General features: G+C 39.8%; 1 protein-coding gene across 1 annotated transcript; it reads left to right on the top strand.

The window, feature by feature from the left end:
- On the top strand, positions 1-17731 carry mindy2 (MINDY lysine 48 deubiquitinase 2). Its single transcript, XM_028013736.1, has 10 exons — positions 1-1125; positions 1338-1395; positions 3554-3618; positions 8332-8490; positions 9160-9262; positions 10311-10453; positions 11489-11662; positions 12087-12284; positions 12668-12794; positions 12912-17731. Exons 1-10 carry the CDS (start codon positions 256-258, stop codon positions 12992-12994), a joined length of 1980 nt encoding a protein of 659 aa, XP_027869537.1. The 5' UTR covers positions 1-255; the 3' UTR covers positions 12995-17731.
- Positions 17732-19019: the final 1288 nt, after the last annotated feature.

A 19019-nucleotide genomic window follows, 5' to 3' on the forward strand; every position in this document is an offset into this window, starting at 1 on the left:
GAGACCTCATACTTTAACATCATATTTCTGTTTGAAAATAACACATCGAAACGTAACACATTTGTTTAGAGTTTACACGAACTAACAGTAGCGAGTTTGCAGAATACGAGCGGAACTGAACGCATCACCCAGCCGTTGGTTTTCTACTCTGATGACGTCACTTGAAGAGTTGTCATGGCGTCGTCGAGGCTGAAGCTACCGTTGCAGTGTTGCTAAAAAAATATATATATATCTGTCGACTGCCTTTAAACCGAAATGGAGAAAAATGCAAACCTGCATCGAGACACTGAGGTGACCTCTGTGTGCGGCTCTATTGCGGGCGAAATGGGCGACGCCACGGTCGCGGGCGACGTGAAAGGAGCAGTCGACAAATTAAAGAATAGTGAAGCGCCTCTCAGTACTTTGGATAACGCTCCTTGTGATACCAGCGCCTCAAATGCTAGTTCTCCGAGCTGCGATGGATGTGTTCAGAGCGCAGTGCCGGAGGTTATCGAGGATCCGGAGGAGAACGCCAAGGCGAGCCCGTCGCTGTTGAGGTGCGAGGATCAGGTCAGTAACGGGATGGACCAGGACTCGGAGCAGGCAGCAGAAGACAGCCAGGGAGGTGCCTCAAAGTTAGTAAACAACAAAGCCGGCAGCCTGTCCTCATCTCCCGCTGGAGACAGCATACATGTAAAGGCTGAGCTTCCAGCCTGCGGAGAAAGTGAGCAGACAAAACTTGCCAAACCGACTGCTCTGTGTCCGGACAGCGCAAACGCAGCGGACCGCAAATCTGGACAGTCCGGCGATCACACCTTATCGGAAGGACTGCCGAGTGGGAGTGACCCCGACCCGAGCCTCGGTGGAGAGTCTCGGAGCATAGATTCACTCGAGTCGTTCTCCAACCTCAACTCGTGTCCAAGCTCAGAGGGGCTGGATGACAGGGGACTGGCCTTGGCCTTGCAGAGCGAGTACGCTTCCGACGGGACAAAGACCTCCTGCGCTAAGGACCGAGCCGCTGGCCAGTCCATCTACCACATTAAGTGGATCAAATGGAGGGAGGAAAACACGCCGATCATCACTCAAAACGAGAATGGACCCTGTCCATTACTGGCAATCATGAATGTCCTTCTGCTTGCTTGGAAGGTAAACGCTCAGATTTGTTCTGTCAAGCACTCCACACATCGACACCAGATCACGTTTTATTACAACATGTCAATACAGGATGTATGCATTCAGCACGTGTGTATTTGGTGCAATTTCGCCCAGCAAAACGTATTTGGGTTAGTCTTTTAGGCGAGTTTTTTATCTAAGGTGTAGGAAATCATGGACAGCTGGTGTACATTCTTCTCTTTCAGGTTAAAATACCACCTATGATGGAAATTATAACTGCTGAGCAACTGATGGAGTATCTTGGTAAGTGTTTGCAGCTATGTTACTCAAGATCAACACATTTGTTGCTCCAAAGAAGAAGAAAAAAATGCCTCGTTGAATCTTTTATGTAGAGATGCGCCAGTCTACCCCCCCCCAGAGGTCAGAGTTGGCCAGTTTTCTCTTGATCATCTCTGATCAGTGATTGGCAGGTCAAGTAGTGTGAAATCAGAAACCGGGCCATCCTCAGCTCCTTAACGAGATGAAGCACAATTTTAAATGGGAAGATCTGTACATAACTTGTCAACTATGTAGCGCAAACAGTAGAGATGTACCAAAATTAGTGTGAGGATCAGCCACTTGATTGGCAGGTCAAATACTGAGAATTCAGATTGTACTGAATTTTTTGTATGTTTTATTTGTATTCATTTTAAGAGGAAACAAAAATTGCAATCAGTCGAACTTAGAATTGGCATTGCAGACCACTTAGAAATCGTAAATCGCTTACCTGCCCAGAAAAGTCTGATTGGTGCATCTCTACTTTTTAATCCAGGTAACGGCACTGAAACTGGGCTTATTCTGTTTGCCCTGTGCAAAATGTCTTTGAAGAACATTTTGTACAATTAGCTCACTGTAGTTTTTTGGGGGCCAAAGTGTAGTCTGCACAATCACATACTTGTATTCACAGTTGTCCATGAACTCCCTGCCAGTAGGTTTCAACATCCTGGTGAACATTCTCGTGTTTCATGCTCACACTAGTCGGCGGTTATTTTAAAGGCACAAGTTGGTCATCTGACTCAACTATGTATGTATTTATTGACGTATCCTCACTGTCCATCCAGAGGAACAACTTTATTCCCTGCAGGGAATATTAAGGAGTCGCACAGTTCAATATTCCAGAGTCAACAGAGGAAGCGACCACAGCGGGGGAATCCCCCCATGAACGTCTTCTGCTGCTGTAAGGGAAATAGGAGCTATGTCTTCTGCCTGGCTGTGTCCTGCCCCTCTTTACTAAAACAGTTTTCGGTGTCCAGGAGTCGTGTCTAAACAGCTGCATTTCTGCCAGTGTTTTCTTCCAGCTCTGTCAGGGATTTACACAACTCACCTGTGTTAGGAGTACAATATAATTTAATAAATGAAGCGTTTTTAATAATTCAGCAGCATATTTTTCCCTGACTTGTTTGTGTCCTTCAGCTAACATGACTCATCTCTATGAATCTCCCTGGAGAAAACTGGTGTGATTGTGGAGAGCTGTCCGTGGTTTTAATTTCTCCCCCAAATGTCAGGATTTGTTTTTGCAACAGGGCGGAACAGTTTGTTTTGTATTTGCATTTATTTACTTCACACAAAGACTTTAGTAGCTTTCAGAAACTTCTGGACTACCTCTATCCTCTCCTGTCATCCCAGAGACTCACCAGAAAGGGAGATAATTCTCCCCTAATAAAATCTGTATCTTTGATGACGGCTTGAAGTAAGACGAGTCCGTGGGTCTGTTCAAACATCTTGTGAAATAAAAGCTCCTGTTGCTTAACACAGCTAGAGTTCATTAGCTTTACTGATGCACCAGATTTATTTCTGTTTAGTTGGTGATGTGCAAGTTTGACTCTGTTGAAGTAAGTAGCCTCTCTTTCCGTATTGGTTGCTACTCTCAGGGTACTCTTCTCCTTCCAGGTGCCGAGTGAAATTCCAATGTTAGCGATTCTTTCCACGCATGGATGTTTTCGCCCATGTGGATTTGATGACTGGAGGTTGATGGTATTCATCTGAGTAATTCTCTGGAAAAGCATGAGTTGACAGTGCAGCGTGATGCTTTTGCCAACTCCTAATTAAATTAATGACTCTCAGTGAGATGTCATGAAGCATGCTCACACCAGACTTTTGAAAGGAGCTGGCTTTTTGTGCAATACTAGAAATGAAGCAATGTGAAAGGATATTCTCTAAGATGACTGTGTGCTACTGTTAGCTAGGTGATCTCGTGGAAATTACCAATGTAAAAGCCATCCTGACACAAAGCTTAACTGATATAGCTCTATAGGGAACCGAAAGGCATTTGAGCCTGCATACTTTCTTGGGAAACAGCTGTGTAATGCGACATACGCATGATAAACAATCCGAAGCATCAAAAAAATTCTGCTTCTAAACAAATGATTTTCTTGAGTGTCAGTCAAGAGTGAATCAGCATCTGTTGACATTTCTTTTGCAGGCGACTACATCCTGGAAACCAAACCTAAGGAGATATCAGAGGTTCAGCGGCTGAACTATGAACAAGTAAGATCTGCCTTATAACTGCAGTTTGTGCAGAGACACACAGGTGAAGCGTTTCCTGAATGGATCAAGTTCAATTTTGATCCATTCAGATTTTTTTTTCTAAAAATTATAATACAAAAAAGAAAAAAACATACTGTGAGTTCTTTAATAGAGGTAGTAGTTATAAATCTAACACAACAAAAACGAATTACAACATTTTGCCCATTTTATGCTTCGAAGCATAAACCCTAACTGTCATCTGATTTATATTTAAGTCTTCTAAGTACATAATGTTTTTTGTTGCATTTATTGACTAAAAATAGTGGAGATTATTAGTTTTGATGCATTTATTGAATAGGGAAAAGTAATTTAGTATTTGACTAAAAAAGCTGTTTTTAAGGCTGATGTTGGTGCATCTCCAGCTGTTTTGTTTTTGTCTAGTGTCACTGATGCACTCAGAATATACCAGCTATTTTCATGTTCTACATAAATATTTCCCTATGCGTACAAAGTGATTGATCCGATGTAGCTGTATGGTCAAAAGAATGCGGGTCTGCACATTTGCATGGAGCGAACCTGGGTCAGCGGCCGCTCAGTAACAGGGAATTAAGCAGGGAGCTGATTGGAAGCCGTGTGAAGCTGCAGCGGAGTGTCTTCCTGCTCCTCTGCAGGTTACATAAGACGACTCTTGCAAGTCTCTGGGAACAACAGGGGTTAGTAGTGTCAGATTGCGTTGTTTCACATAGTGGTGGATGCTTGGAGACGCATGGCTGGGTTCAGCTACCAGCTATTACTGAGAGTGTGTGTGTGTGTGCTTGTGTGTGTGGCTTACCATGAAAGGCACTTAGAGATGGAGCTCCAGCCTCTCGCTTCCTCCCATCTCCGCGGTGGCCTGCCTACGGTGTGGGAGGGGCCCCGCCTTTTCCCCCTCTTGCGTGGCAGCGTTGGAGCACATCTGTGAATGATTTCAAGCCCGTCAGTTACAGACGACTAAAAGTAATGTGCAGTTTCCTCGTGGAAGCTCGGGGTTTCTAAATTTAAGCCGAGGTGGAACGGAATTTCTTAAATAAATCGGCGGTGGCCCTCAGCATGCGGAGCTATAGTGAGGGAGGGGCCTGACTTCGGGCTGCCTTGTTATTATGGTTGTCTAATGACGGGTCGGTGAGCTGTTTTACATGTGGGTGTCGTCATGTCCGTTCGCCATCTGTCAGTGGTGTGGTTAGTTCACACAGAGCATTCGGACAGCGCTGCGGCCAGACCTCAGGGAAACGGGAATGTTGGTCAAACAAATTGGATTATCTTCCTAACATGTCGGGCGGGAATATTTTGTGACTTTCTAATGAGCTGTAAAACACAAGTTTTCACTCTTCTGTGGAAAAGCAAACACTGTAGCAGAAGTAGTTCTATTTATAACTTCAGCTTGAAAAAAAATCTCATCTGTCACGTGACTGCATTTGGATTAAAATAGCAGTTGCCTGGTTGCTCTTTAGCTTTTGTTAAATATTTACCGAGGAGAGCAGAGGAAGTGAGCGTGTAGTTTAGTTCGGCTTTTGTCTCACTGGACCCAGCTCAACAAGGTGATTCATCCATGATGACTGTTCAGTCACTGGAAGAAACAGGCTAACGTATTTAGGAAAAAGTGTTTTTCTTGTATTCCCAGTGTTTAATCGCTCCTTGCAATGTGGAGTTTTGCACACAACTGTTAAATGATCCTGCTTTTTATTTCAAAATACACGATATCCCACCATTTGTGTCAAAGTGAGTTCACGGATGGGGGCGGGGGTTATGCTAATACACAACGAGAATCATGGAAGGGAAAACTTTAAAGATTCACTAAAAAGAATAAAAGCAGCATCGTTCATCAAATCCATATGAAGGAACAGTTCTCTGTGTGGAGGGAAACGGTTTGATCTGTTGTTGGAGTCGGGTTCATGGTGTGCACGAGCAGTTTTACATAAACTATTACAATAAACTTGACTATAAAAATTCAGAATATACTGGAAATGGTCCAGCTGCATGGAAATTTAGTTATATCAACTTCAAATGCATGGAATTAGATTGACGTATTGATGTGTGAAAAATGCTAAATGTAGTAACAACACACTCACAGCAGTAACTAAGTCAAAATTTTAAAAAAATCTATACATTTTGCATTTAAGATAAAAAAAACCTTCTTTGTCTGTAAAAATGTTTTACTAGAAACGCCTCAAAAAGCCTAGATTTTGCTTCATCTGGTTTAAATTATGTAAAAAAATCAACATATATCAGCCCTACACTATAGCTACGGTTAGGCATAGTGAAAGAAAGGGCCGAGCTTTTCACATGTTGATGTCAGAAGTATTGTTTAGCTGAAGATGCATCCTTTGCTACAAATGATCAAGCGTCCATTACAGGAATGCTATTTTGCCGCATTTTAAGCAATAAAATGACATTTTCTTATTTTAAAAATTAATAAATTATGTGGTTATTTAAATTTAATGAAAAATCTACAGCATATGCCAATTTGTTTTATCTGAATAATTGATCAAATAATCTGTGACAAAAAAAAAATCATTAGTTACAGCCATCATGTATTCCACAAAACAGTGAAAGTTTCTAATGTTTGACGGTGAGAAGTTGACTCTCACAACGCTGTAAACACGCCGATCATCACTCAAAACGAGAATGGACCCTGTCCATTACTGGCAATCATGAATGTCCTGCTTGCTTGGAAGGTAAACACTCAGATTTGTTCTGTCAAGCACTCCACACTTCGGCACCAGATGACGTTTTATTACAACATATCAATACAGGATGTATGCATTCAAGACGTTGGTGCAATTTCGCCCAGCAAAACGTATTTGGGTTAGTCTTTTAAGCCAGTTTTTGATCTAATGTTCTTTTCAGCTGATAATGAGATGCTATCCCATTACAGTATTGATCAGTATTGATCAAAAGTGGTCCAAGGAAGGAAATAGTGGACCGGTAACAGGGTAATGGTCAGAGCTAATTCTGCTAGTCTAATTGATACATACGGGAAGCAACGTTGGGCTCAGGTTGCTGAAGTAGTTAATGCTGGTTCTGTCACAAAGCTGTGAGAATACACAGTTCATCTCAAGCTTGTTGAATATGGGGGACAAACCCTCCGAGCACTGAGGGTGGATGACAGCTTTGGCCTTTTGCTTGGAAGCTAATTCTCCCTGACACAAAGCAAAAACAGTTCAGGAATAGTCTGAGGAGCACAACGAGTTTGACATGTTGACTTGACCTCCAAATTCCCCGTGCATCAATCCAATCGAGCATCTGGGGAATGTGCCGGATAAACAAGTCCGACCCATCGCTGCTCCACCTCACATCTCTCATGATTTAAAGGATCTGCTGCTGACATCTTGGACCCAGATATAACTGCACACATTCAGGGGGGTTCGTTCAGTTCATGTCGCGACTACAGCTGTTTTTGCTGCAAAACAGGGAGACTAAGAGGCATGTGGTCATAACTGTGTGCTCTTTTATAAGTGATGATTTAATGTGAGAACTGATGCTCAGTTTACACGGGATTGTTTTAACTAGGACAATTATGATCAAAAAAGCAGGTATTGTAGAAAATGTCACTGGAAACTTACCGTAGTTGCTTCTCCTTCATTTTAGGATAAAAGTTAAGAAACATGATGGGGAGTAGGGCCTTGACTTTCCAACAGGAGAAGAACCTGAGAAAGCTTTAGGTGCTAATATAACAGTGATGAAGTGCGTCCATGTTGAGCTGGGATGATTCAGAACTAATCAGCTGATATCTTAAAACTAGAAAATAGAAAAAAAATCCGGAATATAAGCTCTATATACTGTATATCAAGATGGGATCTCTGTCTGGAGAATTAAAGATTGAAATTCACAGCAGGGTTATTTCAAACCGCCTGATGCTTCTGAGCTAAATATGAAATATTAGTTAATGAGCCTGTGTTTCAGAAAATATCTGTTTGAAACATCATTTAAATAAGCTCACAATCATATAAGACTCATTAAACTCAATCACATTTTAGTTGGACAAAAAGTTAAGTAACACTTCTATTACTAATTTATGATGATTTTGTAAGAAGCTTCAAAAACTTAGTATTTCTCAATTTTTATTGTACAAAACTATATAATGACTAATCTGTTTCATCCATCTTAAAAGCCAGACATACTTTCTGCATACTTGAGGCGTAGGGGTCATTCCTCTTCGGTGTGTCTTCTCTAAAGTTGAACCAGTGGACACTGCGGTGTCAGGGCTCAGCTGCAGGCCCGGTCTCCACCTCGGGGTTCAGCAGAGCGTTGGACCCAGCTGGGACACTTTGCTCTGGGCGTGAAAACAACAATGAGTTGGTTTCTGTGGGTTCTCAGGTGTGATGCTTTTATGTTTGCAGATCACTGATATCTGCTAAAATTTGGTATTCTAAATAAATAAGAAATAAGGGATTCAAGTTAAATTCAAGTTAAATGTAAAGTGTTTGGATTTAGCCACTAATTAAAAAGGATATATTTTCCTCAAATATGTTTTAATGTGCTTGGTAGCAAGAGCAAATATTGAGAAAAGACTAAAAAAAAAAACTTAACTGAAAAATCCTTCCTTACTTCCTCCTTTACAAGTTGTACTTTTTAATTTCTGCAAATTATTTAGATTTCAAAGACTTTTATGTGTAAATTTCACTTTGTCTAGTTAATATACCTGCTTTTGGAAATCTTTATTAATTTCTGTTCTTTTTTCTTTGTCTTTTTCAGAACATGAGTGACGCCATGGCAGTGCTGCACAAGCTGCAGACGGGTCTGGACGTAAACGTGAAGTTCACAGGCGTGCGAGTGTTTGAGTACACCCCAGAATGCATTGTGTTCGACCTTCTCGACATCCCTCTTTACCACGGCTGGCTTGTTGACCCCCAGGTACGGCCGAACGTTTTGCTCCTGAACTCCAACCCAAGGACCTCTGGGTATTCTTCAAGATCTAGTGCACTGATAATGAGTTAATGTTGAATTGCTCACGACAATAAAAAATGAAGAGGGAAAAGAAAATGTTAACACGGAGCACCAGATCTTTAAAAAGTGAACACTGAAGCAAATCATTAGCAATTAATAATAGAGTGTCATCATGGAGGATTTGTAGAAATGCATTGCCTGAAGTCATGTTCTTAAGAGATAACTCACAGGCTGCACATTATCCACATTTTTCTTGACTTCAAGCTAAATCTGCCATTGAAATACAAAGTTAAAGGTTAAACATACTCCAAAAGAATCTAGTTCAAACCAGATGCTAATCTGAATTCATGTACTTTTCTTCCCTAACAAGTTACCTTATATCCTAACAATTCTCTATTAAAACACCAGTGGGTTTTAACATCACCTACAGCGTCTATAGCTAGATAAAATAAAAGCCGTCAGGAGTAAATAAGTAAAGTTTGAAGTTCTCAGAGAGTAAAAACATTTAAGCGTTTGTTTAATCTTTCTTTCCTAAATCTTCCATAAAGCAGCTTTTTAATGCCTGTTGGTTGGCGTCCTTGTTTTTGCTGAAGGTCTTTTTTCACGTTTTTAAAATTTTTTTATCTCTGTTTGCAGATGCACGACATTGTGAAGGCAGTGGGCAACTGCAGCTACAACCAGCTGGTGGAGAAGATAATATCCTGCAAACAGTCAGACAACAGCGAGCTGGCAGGGGAAGGTGAACGCTTGCTTCCTGGCCACTTTCTGACTCTCTATTGCTTGGCTTTACTCCACGCAGAAACACTCTGCATAGAAGTATAGGCCTAATGTAATAGATCCAAGGCATTTATTCTAATATTTCTTTTGCTCTTTGTTTTCTTTACCAATATCAGAACTTTTCTACCAGATACGTATTTGCTCATTCAGCTCAAGTAGCTCCCAGCAGGACTGAAAGAAAACATTTTGATGCTTAGTCAACGATGTACTGATAAAAGATGCTTCCTCTTTGCTGTTGTTGTTCCACATTTCTGACCCTTCCTTTGATGACTAATGTAGCACTGAAGGTACCCATCACTTAACCTTCAACAAATCCCTTTGAATGGGATTATAGCAACTCGTAGCGAATGTTTCTTTGCTGACTGGGTTCCACACAAGTAAAAGATTTGGTTGTAGCAAACAGGCTGTGGGGTTTTTTTTTTCATGGCCATTTGCAGGTCATTTCTGTAGAGGGTTCCTATTCAGTTTGGAAACTTGAATCTTAAAGTATTTTGAAATACAGTCCACATCAGTGGTGTCCAAAGTCGGTCCAGCATCCCGCAGGTTTTAGTTCTCTCCCTGGTTTAACACCTGGATCAAATGATGGCTCATTAGAAGGCCTAAGAAGAACACTGACATGTTGGGGAGGCTGTTACTACCGGCACGGAGAGAACTAAAACAGGCAGGATGGTCTAGATAAATATAGAAAAGGAAAATAGAGTATGGAAAAGTATTGTATTTGTTCATTTCTGTGTTCATATTTGTTGCCTCTATATATTGTTTAAATAAATGTCTTTGTGTTCTGTAAATTTGCACTGCTGTCACTATGAAGTGTTTATTAATAACTAAGGATTGCTTAATTGGGCTGTGTGTGTAGAGTAGTCTGCTATATCATTTCAAATGATCAAAACAAAAATATCTTAACATATTACAGATTTCTTGTGATTTTTAAGACTGTCTGTGTCTCGTAAAACAAGCAGGTCCATGTTTGTGTTTCAGCCATGTGTGTTTTCCTCCGTGTTTTGTCACAGGCATCGTGGCAGAGCAGTTTCTGAGCAGTACGGCCACTCAGCTGACGTACCACGGCTTATGTGAGCTCACCTCCACTGTGCAGGAGGGAGAGCTCTGTGTCTTTTTCAGGAACAACCACTTCAGCACCATGATCAAATACAAGGTAAACCAGTGCTAACAACTTATTTGGATACAGTCTGTGGTAACAATTTGGCATTTGGGTTGGGATTAGTGGACTGCTAAACTTACACAACATAATAGGTCAAAGTGTGTGTTTTCTTTCCCTTTAAGCAGCAATGCTTAGGACCTCTATGGTTTGTATTGTATTTTCCACATGTTTCAAATCAAGATATATTTTAATATTAGACTAAAGTAACCAGAATAAATTAATTACAGTAAGTTAGTAGGAAAACGTGGGTGGCACAACCAGTTTAGGGGCAGTTACTTAGTTTGGATACATTACTACCCTTAATAAATTAGCTTAGCATTTATAAACAACATTTTGCTTTTACTCAAGTTAGCATTGTCTGACAATAAATTTTCTTCATGCTCTGAAACTTTTTCACAGTACTGTAGGTCAGACTTATGATGGTTTGTTCAGGTTGGTTCAATTGTGTTGTGCCTTTTCCCGGTTTGTCATGTGGATATTTGTAAACGTTAATTTTTCAGCTCACCTCATCACTTTGTCAGTGTAATAAAAATTTATCCATCTGCACTGATAATTAAAGCCTTATTTAGGAGGCTTCTGTTGGATGTGTTGTGTAAGTTAGCAAGTTTTCCTCCTTCTTATTTTTCTTTCTTCCACTGAAGTTGTCTAGTATTTTATCAGTAGTACTATAAATTGTGAAAGTAATGCATGTCATGCTCTGATGTGCAGCTGGGATCCAGAGAGTGACTAATATTTAGACCAATTTCCAGAAACATGTGTCCCATCTGTAACAATTCCCAGCTAGCTTGACACATCTGCAGTTGGAACAGACCTTTCCTGTTATCTACAGGAGGGAAGTGGGTCTGCAGTTGTTTCCAGCGCAAGCAAAGCACTGTGTGTGTTACGATAACAGTCACACAAAGCTTCAGGACCGCTTTGTGCTCTTCTAATCACTTTTTGGAAACTGTATGTGTCTGTACAGTCAGTAAAAAAGTAAATTTTTAGATATTTAGAGTATTTCTCACTGCTTTGACTCCAATTTCTTCCCAGGGTCAGCTGTACCTTCTGGTTACAGACCAGGGTTTCCTGACGGAGGAGAAGGTCGTCTGGGAGAGTCTGCACAACGTCGATGGAGACGGAAACTTCTGCGATTCAGAGTTCAGGTTGCGGCCTCCGTCCGATCCAGAGACAGTGTACCGTGGACAGCAGGATCAGATAGACCAGGTCTGATCGGTTCTAGCCCAACTTGTAAAAACCTAACCAGGAGTTTGTCAAAGATTTACAAGTACAACAGAGTAAAAACTTGAATTCTGAATCAGTAGCAAACCAACAGTATTCAGAGACAGAAATAAACAAAGACTGTGAAATGAAGGATCATTACACAAACATAAGTAACATGTAGGATCTGCAGTTCTACTATCATGTAGGACCCATAACTACTGGCTATTCAATGCATTTCCTAATAAATACATACAATAAATAAGTCACGGAAAATAAAAATATGAAATATTTGTTCATTATTGCCCTATTACTTTCCAAAAGAAACAATGGGATCAAAAATCTTTTGTGACACAGATGTGACACAGATGTGACACATTACACATTGTATTTGTAGAAAACATAAAGTAAGTTTTTGTTTGTTTTTTAGGACTATCTGATGGCGCTCTCCCTGCAGCAGGAGCAGCAAAGCCAGGACCTGCAGTGGGAGCAGCTCCCCGAAGGCATCAGTGACTTGGAGCTGGCCAAAAAGCTTCAAGAGGAGGAGGACCGACGAGCGTCGCAATACTACCAGGAGCAAGAGCAGGAGCAAGCAGCGGCTGCAGCGGCTGCACAGGCTCAAGCACAGGTAGAGATGGCAGGAGGTGGAGACTCCAGGGAGACGGAAAAGGGAGGGAGGAACTGATGGAGCTTCAGCGAATGTGGGATTTAATTATCTTACTGTTGGGTTTTTGAGTCTAGCTCCATGTTTGTATCAAAGATTTTGATTTTGGATTATAAGCAGTGAGTTGTCAGTGTGAACAGATGTGTAACGTATGAATTAGATGCTTGTAGTTTCATAATTTAAAATGTGTTGAGAATTAAAAAACACATTTTAGATTATCTATAGTGTGCTTTTGGATTATTCTCCTAATCTATAACCTAAGTTTTCTTGAGCTTAAAAGTCTTTTTCATTAAGTTAAATTAAATCTGCTTCTAAAGCTGTAAACCTGCGCTCTCCTGTCTGCGCAGGAGCCGGTTGAAGGAAGTGAGGTGGACAGAGGAGGAGCCCCAGCAAGCTCAGCTGCAGCAGCAGCATCTGGGGCCGGGGCCTCACCTGCAAGCGGGGCCACATCCAGCCCGGGAAAACAGCCATCAGGTGGGGAGCGCAAAGCCAAGAAGGAATCGAAAGAAAAAGACAAGTGTGTTATTTTGTAACACACAGCATGTGGGGGTGCGTATGTGTGCTGTGTGCGTTTTCTTATATGTGTGAAAGAGACACCACCGGTCTCCCTGCGAACTGGACAGATGGCGTGCGGCCGCCGCAGGACGACGACGACAACGGAGAGACGTTACTGACAGAGGACTGGCTGTTCCCAAAAACCACTGGTGCCTGTTTTCTTCAATCCTCAGTGGAGCCTGAGCGTCGGAGGAAGGGACACTACAGCTACAGCAACTGGTCTTACATAGAGCCGGCCAAACTTTGTTACAAGTCACTCGCTGCACTGCAGATACGTGCCGTGGGTTGAAATTTACCTGGGGCGGTGTGTTTTATAGAAAAGGATAAAAATCCACACTTGTTTTCTGTTGTTTTTTTCAAACGCAACTTATTTCATTTTGTTTTTCACTCGTGCAGCTTATAAGCTTTTTGTAGGCAGCAATATTTACAAAACATAGTTTGAAAGATTTGCTTTTTTTATTATTAAGTCAGCTGTTAATGCCAAGATACAAGTTTTGTTTATCAGTTACACAGGTAGCTTTTCGGGAGTATTTTTTGTTTTGAAAGCCGAAAAGGGATTTCATTTTCATCTTGCCTGTTGGAAATCAGCTTACACTACTTGTGTCCCTTCTGAAACACTACACACTAAGGGTTAATGATGCCAGATTGTTGCCAGACACTGTAGCTTTGTAATAAGACTTTATGACCACTGCTCGCTCTGTTCAGATTTGCCTTACCAGAGTATGGCATCGTTGTTTTCTGCTCTGTCCGAATGTGAACGAGTGCTTGATTAGGTGGAGTACTTTGCGTGATGCGACAGTGTGTGGCGTGCGTTCACTAAGCACCATGGTTCTGACAAGTTTCAGTTTGGATTTACTCCGTTTTGTTGTAGGTAAGCTACAAATTTGTTGTGATTCTGTTAGGCACGACCGTTTTTTGCAGATTAGATTTTAGTTTTTAGTTTGAGTGCAAAAGGCTCTTCTCATTTTTCTGTCAGGATGTCAGCATTTCTGATGAGATGCTGGGCCTTTCCTGATAATGCTGACCGATAACGAAATGATCCTGCTGTTTCCTCCGGGCCCCATTAATCAGTCAGTACAAAGAATCTAATTACTTACAGTAATTATGCTTTTTTTAAAATAAAAAAGTATCACATAATCTTTTTTCTACAAGTACAAAACTGTGACCCTTGCAGAAAAGTTTCTATCATCAGAGCAACAAACAATCTCAAAGGATTAATGATTATAGATCATTTTTTATATCAGTAATGTAATTCAAAACTTAAACTCATGTATTATCTAGGTTTATTACACAAATGTGACATATTATAAGATTTTATTTTTTGTTAAATTTGATCATTTTGGCTTCCATCCAGTGAAAACCCGATCCTCAGTTTCTCAATAACTGATCATTTCACGTAGGAACAATAAACATATGTTCTTATTACAGAGACATTTTTATATAGACTTATATTTCTTGCTTTAGTTCTGGTGCTGCTCTGCAACCAGGCTGTGAAAAAGAATCAGCAAAATAGAGTAACCGAAATGCTGTATTTTTCTAAATTATTACAATTAATGTTGTAATTTGTGGACATTAGTGAAACAAACCCACATTTAAATCCAGATGTGTGACTGGATCAGGCAGACGTTTAAGCTCAGACTGCAGTGCTGACAGCCGGCTCGGTTTCATGCTGAAGCTGTGCAAATTCATCCAGCTGGCTTTGTGTCAAATTTCCTCTTCTTTGCATAACTTTGCTCTGCAGCATTTCTGAGGACTGAATATGTGTAATATTTGTAGAGTTTAGGCCTAAGTGTTGGAATTCACAAACAGAGCAGCCATGGAGGAACGGGGTGCGCAATTCTTGACGCTGAAATTCTTTGCTATCGCGTTTCAGTTTCTAAGCATTTCTCTGCAACACTGAGCATGCAACCACGTGATGTACATATTTAACCTGTTGCATTCTTATGACGGGGTTTAGCTGGTTGTTTGTGCCATTATTGTACCGTGGGACTGCCTCCAGAGACATTTTTCTATCTATACATTCCAGCTGGATGCCTTGACACGAGCGCTCAGTCGTCACAGAGGGTCTTTGCAGTACTTGTGAAACGGTCTCTGTTACTTTCTTGATTGAAAACAAATTCTCTATTAGGACAAGAGGATTAGACGGAGGCAGCAGGCGACCCGACTGTGTGGGGTAACCTTTGTTTTGTTTTTTTTATGAGCTCTGTGTGGTGGCACGCGGTTGGCTGTGTTTCTGAGACAATCCATACATATTTTCCACAACAGAACTACTCTCAGGCCCTTTTTTATGAAGGGACATATCCTCACGTGTCTTTTCTAGCGCGTATGCTTTTTAACGGCACAGTTCCTCGGCCTGCAGTCGCTTTCTCAGTCACGGCTTTTTAGTACTTGTATACGTATAAACGCAGAACGTTTGACACTTTAAAGAATTTTAAAGAACATGTCACTCTTAAGTTTTGATCCACACCCTAAAACCAATGAACTGGCTGCCCAAATAAAGACAGGGTTAAATAACATTAGGTGTGCGCACCTTTCATACAAGTTTCTTTTTTTTTTTGTGCAAACGTAATTGTTTTGAGGTTATTTTTTTTTACTTCGTGTGTGTTGGCCAATTAGCTGAACATGTTATTAAACATTCCAGTAGGTTTAGAGCAATGAAACAAGACTAAGGGAAATCTGGATTGTTTTATGTTGGTTTGAATGTGTGAAGTGACATGCCACCGCTTATTACTAACATACTTCCTTGCTTTAGCTTGATATTCCTGGTCACTATTACCTGAATCTGATGTTTCAAGTGTTTGCTTCATCCTGGGTTCTTATGATGAAATAATCAGAGGGATATTGTGTGTTCTGTGTCTCATAGTGGGTTCTTGTATGCTTTGTAAAAGTGATGGTGGGGTAAATGCTGTAAAGTTAGTATTTTGACAAGGTGATCGTGGAACATATGTATAGATTTTTTTGCGATTGGTTTTGCACTGTTACATTAATATGCACTAACACGAAAAGAAACATACCTCATTTTCTATTGAACATTAATTGTGCAAGAGTGCTATTGTTTTTTTTTTGTGGGGTACCTTTAAAGAACAAAATAAGATGTAAAAGAAAAACAACAAGGCCAGTTTATTTCTAATGTTGCTTACAGCTGGTCTTAAGCCAGCTGCGTAACTATTAATTGTAAAAGTCTGAAAAGGGCTCTTTTGGCTCAGACGAGAAGGTTTGTCAGAAAGGTAGCACCAGTTCAACACAACTTGCTGCAATTTAATACACTACTCAGGTTAGTGGTACATCTGTCTTAAGGCTACCAATGTACACGATTGAGTAGCAACACAACGCTTATAGATAATGAGTTTTGTATCATAAGGAAGTAGAGAAAAGATGTTGAAGGTAAAAATCTAGAGCTTGATTCTATTAGCGAGAAAAAAAAATAGTTAAAGGGCAAGTGTCATCACATTTGCAAATAAAAAAGTGAGCACTGAAGAGTAGGCATGATGTTATGTTTAGGCCAAACTTGGGCATAACTCAAAGTTCTCCCCAAAAAGTAATGACAGCAAAGTTTAAGCTTATAACGTCAAGTTTTATCTTGTGAGGAGTCAGTAGAAATGTTGTCTGAGAGCAGTGGATTGAAGACCTAACCAGCTGGCATACTATGGAGGGATTTAAAAGCACTCTGTCAGAAGCTCAACCTGCCTGTAATAAACAGCAGCAAATTACCACCTGTGATAAGGCCTGTAGTTGGAAACACTAAAATTCTGCCCACATTCAGATGTTGTACTTTCTGCTCCAATTCTGACCAACATTGCTTATCTCTAGAATAGCCTACTTTAACTTAATAAGTGCAGTGATTGTCCAAGTTCCTCTTTGCTCCACACACAGGCTGTGTGACTCGTTAAGTTGTTAAACGTTATTCTGAATCTTTAACTCTGTCTGCATTACGTTTTCCTATGGAAACATGTTGTTTGGCCCTAAAAATTCACTTCAAGCTAATGCTAACCTTTAGATGGAAAGAAAGTTATAATACTAATATACAGACAGGCTGTAGTTACACTTAAACACTTCTTGATTTCGTGTAATAAGAAACTAATTAGCATAACTACAGCTAATTATAGTGGCTAAATCTACATGTGGAGAACACAAAAAAGCTGAATTGATCAACTTTATGCTCACAAACAACAGCTTGAAACACATCAGCTGTCTGGCTGTAGAGGCTATTATGACTCTAAAATATGATGATATTTGCCCTTTAAAAAGTCGGTAGGTGTACTTCTAATTTAGGTAGTAATGTTTCAAGCCTGGTCCATAATTACACTACATAATGTTCTCATAGAAGAGTGATATGCTTAAACTAAAATGCAGAACGGGAAAGGTTTGCTTTTTAACGACTGAGTGTTACTGTAGCAGAGGAAGCTGTTCATTCATTTGGTATGAGACGCATCCAGAGGGCTGCAACAATCTAATAGAGATTCTTTCTTTCTTTTCTTTGATGCAATATCAGACTCCCAGATTTAACTTTGTGAAGCATGTGTAAGTGGGGGAATGAAATCTTAGGCACAAGGATATTTTATTATTTACCACCGTTAACTCCGCTGTCTATTCTGTTATGTTTGAGTGTCACATAAACAAGCAAAACGACTTTGTTTGAAAATAGGGGAGGTTACTCATTGTTGTCAATTTCATTGATCATTATTTACTTAAATGACCAAATAATGTATGTAGCCTTTCACATTACAGTCACATATTGTATATGGTGATGTGTGTGTATATATATAAATATAAATATATATAACAAAATGCCTTATAGACGAGGGACATTCAACCTGATTAGAAGTTACCTGGATAATAAAAAAAAATTAAGATCATCAAGTGGTTTGAGGTCTTTATGTCCAAGAAGACCTTAATTTATTTATTGTTCCTTTGAAAACGTGAAGCATAATCTCTCATCTTTTCTCACAGGATGATGGAACCAAACCAAGACAAATGACAGCTGCACTATTTTCTAGTAGATCTCCATATTACAGTTTGCAACATGACAGATCTGCTAGCCGGTAACTGAACCTAAATGTCCTTGGATTGTTTCCAAGAACAGACTTTTCATCTGACGACGGTGTAAATGTCAGACTGCTCAGATGACTGCAAATGTCAGAAGAATTTACATGAGGCACCATGGGCTCCGTCTCTGATATATGTTCTCAAAGTTGCGTCGTAACGTCAACTTCAGAGTTCACTTGAAACCTGGACAAGTTTATATATTATAGAACGTAAGGTGCTTTTTAGCCATTTTCTAAAAATCCTGTAAATTTACTATACATTTACTTTAGGAAATTAGACTATTAAATGTTAGTTACAAAACAAGAAACTCCAAAGAAAAAATAATAATGCACACTGACAAATTTCAAGAGCTTATTTCTTTTGATAAAACACCAAAATTAATTTTCTAAAAATGATGTTAATTTGCTTCCAATTCAATTCAATTAAAAAAAACACGTTATTGATCCCAAAGTGAAATTAAATCATTTATAAAAGAATTGAGTTTTGTTAAAAGGTCTCACTGTGTTAAAGATATGAAACACACAAATGTTCTCGCTGTCATGGGGAGACTTGAGTTCGTCCACAGAGGTTAACCCACATAAGCTAAATGAGCTAGCAGTTTAGAGTCCAGTCGTTTTACTGGAGGATTTAGTGAAAGAATAATGTATGGTATAAAAAAGGAGCAACCTTGAGAGAATTGTGAAAGATTATTTAATGGTTTGGGAGAAATTTACAAGATGTGAATTGTGACTAGAACCAAATTACATCAGAGATTTTGTATCGGCTAAAGGGAAAAATTATGACGCTGTTGTCCAATAAGTGAACTTTGGTTTATGATCCTCTTTAGGTTGTGTTTGCTACTTGAGTATGTTTTTCTATCACACTTTTTCCTTCCACTTACCTTCCCATTAACATGCTTGGATTAAACACTCTGATCATGACTTTTATGGAGGGTCACAATGACTGCTCGATTAAAAATCTTATTTTCTTGAGTAAAATGTAATTTGAAAAGTGAATTTAAGTTTTTCCATTTATTGAGCCACAATCATCTCAATCTACATTTATAGTTTAAATCTTCAAATATTTCACTGAGTTTTACTTTCTGAACTGATTTACAGA

Source organism: Xiphophorus couchianus, chromosome 4 (genome assembly GCF_001444195.1).
Source record: "Xiphophorus couchianus chromosome 4, X_couchianus-1.0, whole genome shotgun sequence".
NCBI lineage: Eukaryota > Metazoa > Chordata > Actinopteri > Cyprinodontiformes > Poeciliidae > Xiphophorus > Xiphophorus couchianus.